The 9,918-nt window shown below is 38.2% G+C and overlaps 1 protein-coding gene across 1 annotated transcript; it reads left to right on the forward strand.

Annotated features, from left to right (window-relative positions):
* The first annotated feature begins 6,575 nt into the window (after positions 1 to 6,575).
* On the forward strand, positions 6,576 to 9,536 carry LOC109168393 (serine/threonine-protein kinase CDL1-like). Its single transcript, XM_019317403.1, has 6 exons — positions 6,576 to 7,443; positions 7,900 to 8,157; positions 8,262 to 8,434; positions 8,580 to 8,659; positions 8,784 to 8,931; positions 9,126 to 9,536. The coding sequence occupies exons 1-6, from the start codon at positions 6,888 to 6,890 to the stop codon at positions 9,459 to 9,461; spliced, it is 1,551 nt and encodes a 516-aa protein (XP_019172948.1). The 5' UTR covers positions 6,576 to 6,887; the 3' UTR covers positions 9,462 to 9,536.
* Positions 9,537 to 9,918: the final 382 nt, after the last annotated feature.

Consider the following 9,918-nt stretch of genomic DNA (forward strand, 5'->3'; position numbering starts at 1 on the left):
AATTTCTTATCCTTGTCACACTGTGACTCTATACTTCTTATCATTGTCACACTGTGACTCTCTATTCTATATATTCACATCATCTGATCTCATTGTAATCAAGTTCAGAAAATATAATACAATCAGTTCTCATCTGGTATCAGTTAGCTAGGGTTTTGTGATTCATAAAATTAAGAAGATGCAGCGCTGCGATGGCAACCTTAATTACCGTGGAGGTTAGCAACGTGGCTTCGATGATCCGTGTCAAATCTGTAAAGGTTTCGGCCACACAGGAGTCAATTGTTTTTGGCGCTATGATGATCCGTGTCAAATTTGTAAACGTTTTGGTCACACGGGAGCCAATTGTTTTTGGCGCTATGATGATCCGTGTCAAATTTGTAAACGTTTTGGTCACACGGGAGCCAATTGTTTTTGGCGCTATAATGATCCGTGTTAAATTTGCAAAAGTTTCGGTCACACGGGAGTCAACTGTTTTCGGCGATATTCAGGGGCTCCGGGTTCTCAGGCTAATTTGGTGTTTCAGAATGGTTTAGTTGCTAAAACCTCGTCAAATTCTCATACTTGGGTTCCGGACACTGGAGCCACAAATCATGCAACTCCGAACATCGCTGCCCTTTCTACATCGGAGAAGTACACTGGTAATGACACTTTACGTGTCAGTGACGGTATGGGTTTATCTATTAGTCATGTTGGCCATGCCTCTTTTAATACCCCTTCTAGATCATTTACATTGTCTGATATACTTCACGTTCCGCGTTTGTCTAATTCTTTATTATCTGTTCAGAAGTTTGCATCCGATAATAAAGTCTTTTTTGAGTTTCACCCCTCCTTTTTTGTTGTAAAAGATATCAATACCAAGGAAATACTTCTTCGGGGCAATAGTTTGGGGGGACTATACACACTTTCATTACCTAGTTCGTCTCCGTCAGCGTTTATTTCCGCTCGTGCCTCGGCTTCCACTTGGCACAATCGTCTAGGTCATCCTCATAACCGTGTTCTTAGCCATATACTTCGTTCTTGTTTGGTTAGTGAGTCTCGTGATAATATTCGTTGTCATAATTCTTTATGCAATGCGTGTCAATTAGGCAAATCTGCCCGTTTTCCCCTCCCCGTGTTGCTTCCTCTAGTTCTCAAGTCCTAGATCTTATTTACACAGACATTTGGGGTCCTGCGCCCACTTTATCTACTTCTGGCTTCCGTTATTTTGTGATCTTTGTGGATGACTATTCCCGTTATACATGGTTCTTTCCTATGAAATTAAAGTCTGATCTTTATGTCATCTTTGATAAATTTCGTACTCTTGTTGAACGGTCCTTTAATTGCAAAATAAAGGCCATTCAGTCTGATTTAGGTGCAGAGTACAAAAAGTTGCATTCTTTGTCTGTTCAATTAGGAATTCAACATAGACAATCCTGTGCCTATACACATGAACAGAATGGTCGTGTTGAACGAAAACATCGTCACATTGTTGAAACTGGTCTGGCTCTTCTAGCTCATGCCTCTGTTCCTTTGAAATTTTGGGATTTTGCCTTTGAGACTGCTGTCTATTTAATTAACAGAATGCCATCTTCTGTATTAAATAACTCCAGTCATCATCTCCTGTTACATAAATCCCCTCCTTCCTATCTTTTTCTTCGTGTCTTTGGGTGTTTATGCTACCCTCATCTTCGACCATATAATCGTCATAAGATGTCATACAGGTCTTCTCCATGTGTCTTCCTAGGTTATCCTGAGTCCTTTAGGGGGTACAGATGCATGGACTTACATACTAATAAGATTTACACATGCAAGCATGTTAGATTTGATGAAGAAGTTTTCCCCTTTGCTACTAAAACTTCTTTGCAGGATCTATCTACTCCGTTTTCTGGACCTTGGGTGGAATCTGTTCTCAGTCACAACACACCTATTCCTGCCGTGTCCAATGATGAGCTGCCAGAACCGCCGCTACCTGCTTCATTCGAACCAGCCGTGGATCCTGGACAGGCTGCCTCGTCGGGTGATCCTGTGGAGCCTGTTGCTCGCCGGCGAGGCCGTCCACGTGGGCGGTCCATCAGGCCCAATGTCCGTACTCACTCTATGGCCACTCGCAGCAACGCAGATGCTCCTCTTTTTGCTCTAGCAGCTCAAGTGCATCCCACGGAACCCACATGTTACTCTCAAGCTGTCAAATATCCTGAGTGGCGTGAAGCCATGGACCAAGAATTCAATGCTCTCCTGCATAACCACACATGGTCTCTAGTTCCACCCACTGCAGGTATGAATATTATTGGCTGTAAATGGGTGTTTCGTACGAAGAGAAAGGCTGATGGTGCTATTGAAAAGCATAAAGCCAGGCTGGTTGCGAAAGGTTTTAATCAGGTTCCAGGTCAGGACTTCTTCGACACTTTTAGTCCAGTGGTAAAGCCTACGACTGTAAGACTCCTTCTATCTCTAGCTTTATCATCTGGGTGGTCTATCAAACAGCTAGATGTTCATAATGCTTTTCTGAATGGTAATCTGGCTGAAACAGTTTATATGAAGCAACCCCCTGGTTATATTGATGCTAACTTCCCGAATCATGTTTGTTTGTTAAAAAGATCTCTGTATGGGTTAAAACAAGCTCCCAGAGCTTGGTTTAATCGACTACATACGTTCTTACTATCGGTTGGCTTTCAAGCATCCAAGACAGATGTCTCTCTGTTCTATTACTCTAAAGACTCTGCTTTGGTTTATCTATTGGTGTACGTGGATGACATTCTTGTAATGGGAAGTGATCAAGGTATTATGTCTCAGCTCTTGTCCAAACTGTCTGCTACATTCAAAATCAGAGATCTTGGTGAACCAAATTTTTTTCTGGGTATTGAAACAGTTAAGAGTGACAATGGGATTATTTTATCTCAACAACGGTATATGAATGATATTTTAAAACGGGCTGGAATGTCTGAATGCAAACCCCTTTCTACACCTATCTCTGTCTCGAAAACTGTCCCCTTCAATTCAGATCTATATGATGATCCCACACAGTACAGGAGTCTAGCTGGAGCACTGCAATATCTCACTGTCACACGACCTGACCTATCCTTTGCAGTTAATCAGTTATGCCAACATATGCATGCCCCCACCATATCACACTGGGAGCAGCTCAAACGGGTACTCAGATATGTTAAGGGAACAGTTGATCATGGTTTACGCATACGACGGTGCTCATCTAGAGACATTCATGCTTTCTCTGATTCTAATTGGGCTGGTTGTCCCGACGATCGAAAATCCACGAGTGGTTTTGCTGTTTTCTTGGGGAGTAATCTTATATCGTGGGTTTGCAAGAAACAGAGAACTGTTGCCAGGTCATCCACTGAGGCTGAATACAAAGCTCTTGCAGATGTTTGTGCTGAGGTTCTATGGATTATGTCATTATTGCGTGAGATACAGATTTCGGGTATTTCCATTCCAAAATTATGGTGTGATAATCTAGGAGCTACATATATGAGTGCCAATCCAATCTTTCATGCGCGCACCAAGCATGTGGAGATTGATTATCATTTTGTTCGTGATCGAGTAGCTTCGGGCGATATCCAAGTCAACTTCATCTCCACAAAGGATCAACTTGCTGATATCTTCACCAAAGCTCTGCCTGGACCTAGATTTTCTTCCTTAAGGGACAAGCTACAGGTTACTAGTATACACTGTACTTGAGGGGGAGTATTAGGACTCTATGTATATGAATCTGTTTAGAACTTCTTATCCTTGTCACACTGTGACTCTCTACTTCTTATCATTGTCACACTGTGACTCTCTATTCTATATATTCACATCATCTGATCTCATTGTAATCAAGTTCAGAAAATATAATACAATCAGTTCTCATCTTCACCACTCTTTATGACATATAAATGGTAAGAACCCTTAAATTTGGATTCAAATTTATAAAGTTATAATTATTAACATTTTACCTCTAAGTCATCCTTACCTATAAGCCAATTGAGATATATTTTATAATTTACCTCTTTCACCACTCTTTATGACATAAATGGTAAGAACCCTTAAATTTGGATTCAATTTTATAAAGTTATAATTATTAACATTTTATTCTGAGTTAATATCCAATTTGGTCCCTCGACTATATATTAGGGTTTTACCATTTTGGTCATCTACTATCAAAGTTGCTCAATTTAATTCTAACTATGCAATTTTTACCTAAAATGGTCACTCGACTATTTGGATTTTACCACTTTGATCCTCGACTACCAAAATTGCTCAATTTAGTCCATAACTATGCAATTTTTACTTAAAATGGTCCCTCAACTATTATGATTTCAATATTTTGATCATCGACTCTCCAAAAAGATCCCCAAATCCGCACTAAACTTACATTTTAGGTTAACATTTGCATTGTTGGAAACTAAATTGAACAACTTTGATAGCCGATGACCAAACTGGTGAAATCCTAATAGTCGATGGACAATTTTGGAAAAAAATTGCATAGTTAGGGACTAAATTGAACAACTTTGGTAGTTGAGGACCAAATTGGTGAAATCCTAATATTCAAGGGACCATTTTAGGTAAAATTTGCATAATTAGAGACTAAATTGAACAACTTTAGTAGTCGATGACCAAATTGGTGAAATCCTAACAGGGCTTTTGGTTGGATGTAATTTGGTTGTAATTGAATTGTAATTCAGTGAAGGCCACAATTACATTGTTTGGTTGGAGGGAATTGCAATTCGATACTTGTGGGGAAGGGAAAAATAGAACAAATGACAAAATTATCCTTGGTGGACCTTATTATTATTATTACACAAGGACACATTTTAGTTTTTATATCACTTTTTCCTTCTTATTCCCAATTATTCTATTACTTCATACCAAACAATGTAATTTGAATTTCTATATTATTCCTACCTTATTCTTTTTTCATCGAATTACCATTCATTTCCTTCTTAATTCATTCCTCCCAACCAAACACCTCATAATAGTCGATGAACAAAATTGGGTATTAATTCTTTTATTCTTTTTGGATGTGAATTCCCGTACCCACAAAGCAATGAAAATCACCTTTTACCCCGCCCCCGCCCTAACCCAACCCCCATTTGTTCCACTTTAGATCAAAATTTGAACTGAAATAATCGATAACTGAATTCTTTTGAAACATAAAATTGTTATTCCAATTGATATAATTTGATTTGTCAAAATTACTCTGGATAACTTCTTCTCTTTTCTCAAATACTATATATTGAATCAGTGAGCTAAATTTGTGGGGCTACTTGACAACCTTGCTTGAGAGGTCAAAGTCGTATAAAACTTGAGTTAAATTTTAAAAATTAATTAACTTCATATCAATTCCAATTACTACGTGCTGCATTGTATGATGTTAATCTTATTGATTTGTTGTGTGAATCTGTTACAATATTTTTTTTCTAGTACTAACGATCTTTTGACCTTCCTTCAACAAGAGCCACAAAAGCGCCAACTGAGCATAAGCTATTTGACAATCCGTTGTGTTTTATTCAGAAAAGTTTGCTTTGAATTATAAATTCAAATTTTTTTAATTATTATTTAATGCTTCTACAACAATATTCAATTTAATCTTTTATCAAAATGACCAAATTTAACACTAGCACAAAACTGCCAAAATAAGATAAATAACAATCACATGTTTTAAAACTAAGAATTAATTTTAGAACTAAGAATTACTATAATTTAAAGACTAAAAAAAAAACATAGAATATAATATGATTTATTTATTATGTACTTTAATAAAAAGTTTCATAATTTTTTAGACCTATTATTTAATATATGCTAAAATAAATAAATAACAAAAACGTTACAAATGAATACAATGCAAGTTAATGTTAGGTAAACCTGATCTTCAAACTTCAATTCTTCTATAGCCACATCTCCTTGCTCATAATGGAAATTTAATTTGTTTATGCTACGTGGTTGACTTGACTTATTTCTCTCCACACACCTATTATCAAGAGTAACGTTGCATTCCCTCTTAATTTTACATCGTAATTTTTATCTTCATTAATTTCTTTCGTATTTAATTAATACATAAATTTTCAAATGCAAGGTGTGATTCGTTTAGTTCTTGTCAAAATAATTTTGGTTGTGCTTGTCATATAAGATCTTTCTAGTAGAGTGATTTTTCTATGTAATTTGCAAGTTATTATATAGTAGCAGATTGTTTATTAGAGGTAGTGGTTATAAGTTCCTCGTCACATAAATGTGAATTTTGGGAGAGAAATCGAGACAGAAAAATACTATAAAAATAAAATAGTAATCTTTAATCCCATGATGAAAATTAACCCGTTGCAGAGTGGAGGTCCGATTCCTGCTATAAATATGGGGTTTGCATTTTGATTAACATTTTGTGCACGGAAATGTAAATTTGATGTTAAATTTCAAAATTGATTGATCCAATTTAATTTTTTATGGGCATATGTCGAATTTATGGGGTCCATTATATAGAGGTAAAATTTTATTTTTTTTTTAAAAAAAGGAAAATTAATCCGCATTATGATGGAGGCGTACTTCGCGGTTTCTTGTCTTTGATAAGCCTCAAAATCAAGAATCTGTTCACCCTCTACTCATGTGCAGACATATATATAAATGAATTCACACTTTTCTTGTTCTTAGCGTAATATAATGCCATTGATTCGCTACGGTCTTATTTTATATCTCAATTCCTTCTCTCTTAAGGGGCAAATGCAAATTTCAAATGGTTTTCTTGATTTATATATTCGCTCCTTAGTGTAAAGACTCTATTTTGTTCCCTTCCATGTTCCATCATCTCCTCCTCCCCAAGCAAAGTAGTAGTCCTCTAGCTTTCACTGTTTCTCTCTAGCCTTTATTCTATTCCCTCTTTTGCTTTTGGGTTTCTGTGTAGCTTTTCGAGATCCGGTCACCAAATGGGGGTTTCCCAACGCAGTTTCACTAACTCCGGGGGGGATATACAGCCTGTGCCCACCCATTTCTCTGCAGAGAGTGGTGATGAGAGTGATGGGTTTTGTGGGCATGGTGAATTAAAGGTCAAATCTTTAGTTTACAGAATGATTTGGGATTTTGGGCTGGGGTGTTTAATCCCGGCCAGCCGGCGGCGGAGCTCCGGCAAGGGTAAAGGGGGAAAGGGCGGTGAGAATTCAGAGCATAATAAGGCTTGGTTGCTGGCACAGTCCGGTGGGTGTGGGCGTTCTGAATTGACTAATGCTGAGCCACAATCAGTTCACTCCTCCTTCAGGCTTAGTCTTTGCTCTCAGGTTGAGCTTGAGTCCATGAATGTGAGTAGCTGCTCCCCTGCTACTGTTTTGATGGTGAATTTGGAGAATGGTTTGACTGATCCTGGGTCAAGAGAGCTGAAATGGAGGAGGATTGAGTCTCTGGAGAGGAGTATTTCACCTGTGGCACATTCTTTAGTTAGGTTTAGCTATCATGAAATTCTTGCTGCCACTAGCAATTTCTCCAAAGGTACTCAATTTGGTTCTTTTGTTTCTTGAAAAGTAATTACCTTTTTGCTTGCCCAAATCCAACACAAGGTACATAAGGTATTTAGGGGATTGTTGGGTTCTAACACCCTACCTATTTACTCTCGCAAGAGTAAACTGTGCAGTTAAGACTGACAGGTGCTTTGGGAAATTGTTGGGCGGAGGTAGGGCCAAGTCCAATACTATATGATTAGGGGATTGTTAGGCGGAGGTCTAGAGGGCACTCTGCCTATCGAAATAAGGAAATAAAGTTATGCCCTTGCTACCGGCTATATATGGTAATCATTTGATTTTGAAAATGGTATAGATATAAGGAAATAAAGTTATGCCCTCGCTACCAGCTATATATGGTAATCGTTTGATTTTAACACTTTTTTTGTGATTCTATTTGCCTTTATATTTGCATTGGATCTTGACTGGTTTTGTTGAATTTGGGTAGGTAGAGTTTTGGGAAGAGGTGCATTGAGCTATGTTTTCAGGGGGAGAATTGGGTTTCTGAAGGCTGCAGTAGCAATTAAGAGGTTGGATATGGAAGACAAGGAGACCCCAAAGGCATTTTGTAGGGAATTGATGATTGCTAGCTCTCTACGCAACCCTTACATTGTTCCTCTTGTGGGGTTTTGTATTGATCCACAAGAGGGTTTGTTTTTGGTTTACAAATATGTATCTGGTGGAAACCTGGACTGTTATTTGCACGGTATGGATTCATTTCTCGTTCATATCATTCGTTTCCAGTCTGCTAATCTTAACTCCGTTGTGGAGTCTTGGAGTGATTGATAATTTGTTATCTTCTGCTTGCAGATAAGAAGCGGGGAGTGAGAGGTGGCACCGCTCTTCCATGGTCCGTGAGGTATAAAGTTGCTGTTGGCATCGCGGAAGCCATTGGCTATTTGCATAATGGTACTGAAAGATGCGTTGTTCATAGGGACATCAAGCCCTCGAACATCCTTCTTTCTTCAAGAAAGACACCTAAGGTAAGGAACTAAACTAGCGATTTGGTAACTAATGATTATAAAACTATTATTTTTGTCAACAAATTAGTTGGATCTACTAGCCAACAATAATGTTAATGTCACCAATTATGTCAGTCGTGTTAAATTAGTTTAATGACATATGCAGCTATGTGACTTTGGATTAGCTACGTGGACCCCTGCACCTTCGGTACCTTTCCTTTGCAAGACTGTGAAAGGAACATTTGGGTATGGCTTGATTATTGCTTTCTGAATTCTGGCATTCAAAATCAGTTTGTTCTGGTTGTGCCTAACCAATGAAGATGACTTTTCTGGATTTCTGATTTATGGTGTTGTCAAACTATATTTGCAGGTATTTAGCACCCGAGTATTTCCAGCATGGGAAAGTGTCGGATAAAACTGATGTCTATGCTTTTGGGGTAGTCCTCTTGGAATTACTAACTGGCCGGAATCCAATTGAAAGTAAAAGAGGACCCGGGGAGGAGAATTTGGTCTTGTGGGTATGTCATCGTTGCTTAATTTCTGCCTAATTTTTATGTATTGGTACTCACTGTTGAGCATATAACCATTAATGTGCAATCCAACTATCAGCTTAGACTTTTAGTGAGATGGAACACATGCTTTGATTTGGTATCAGAGCCATGCCAAAGGTCATTATTTATCTGAATATGCGTTCTTTTACTATTTATCCTAGGCGAAGCCGCTATTACAGCAAGGATTTGTTGAAAAGCTGCTGGATCCGAGGCTGAGATTTCCGCAGAAGAACTTGCAGAAGATAGCCTGGATGGTCCAAGCAGCAGCAGCGTGTATAAACAACGAGGAATCTCAGAGGCCCAACATTGACGTGATCATTGCCATACTTAGAGGCATAGAACCGGATTACCTTAGCAGGAAGAAGGGTACTAATCTAAGTGGTAATGGCTGTGTTTTCGACTGTTTGCAGCAGAGTAAAAGCGAAATGAAGAGTCACTTAGCATTGGCTATGGTAGGAGTTACCGAGTTTGAAGATGAAGATTTTTACTGCCGCTGAATCTTTGAATTGAAAGATTTGATTTTTAATTGGTTTTTTGTGTTTTACTTGGTTTCTTGATCAAATGAGAGAGAGAGAGAGAGAGAATGGGGGGGGGGGGGGGGGGGGGGGCGGGGGGATTGTTTAAAGTGTATATAAAAGTGGCAGGCTGAAGCAGTATATATACCTGTTTCATTTCCCAGACTTCACTGGGAAATTACAGGTTTTGGTCTGCACATTTAGTTAAACATCTCTGATTTTTTTTTTTTTTTTTTTGGGTTTCATATTTGTAGCTCTGCTTCTTGGACTAATTTGTTTTCTTGATTGTTAGTCTGTATTATATATTTAAAAAAAAAAAAAAAATCTTAACCTAAGTTCTAACTCCATGCCACCAAACTTTTTTTTTTTTTTTTTGCCCCAAAACCTTGGCCCGTGACTCAATAGTTCACTAGACAGAAGGCCAGGATCTATCTAGGGA

The sequence above is a fragment of the Ipomoea nil genome, unplaced genomic scaffold (assembly GCF_001879475.1).
Source record: "Ipomoea nil cultivar Tokyo-kokei standard unplaced genomic scaffold, Asagao_1.1 scaffold3199, whole genome shotgun sequence".
Taxonomy (NCBI): Eukaryota; Viridiplantae; Streptophyta; class Magnoliopsida; order Solanales; family Convolvulaceae; genus Ipomoea; species Ipomoea nil.

What these genes read in the sequence shown, in the direction of transcription:
- LOC109168393 (XM_019317403.1), top strand. Translation starts at nt 6,888, where the DNA reads ATGGGGGTTTCCCAACGCAGTTTCACTAACTCCGGGGGGGATATACAG. An exon ending in CTTCAAGAAAGACACCTAAG is followed by an intron (nt 8,435 to 8,579) that starts GTAAGGAACTAA and finishes TGACATATGCAG; the next exon opens with CTATGTGACTTTGGATTAGC. An exon ending in ACTGTGAAAGGAACATTTGG is followed by an intron (nt 8,660 to 8,783) that starts GTATGGCTTGAT and finishes CTATATTTGCAG; the next exon opens with GTATTTAGCACCCGAGTATT.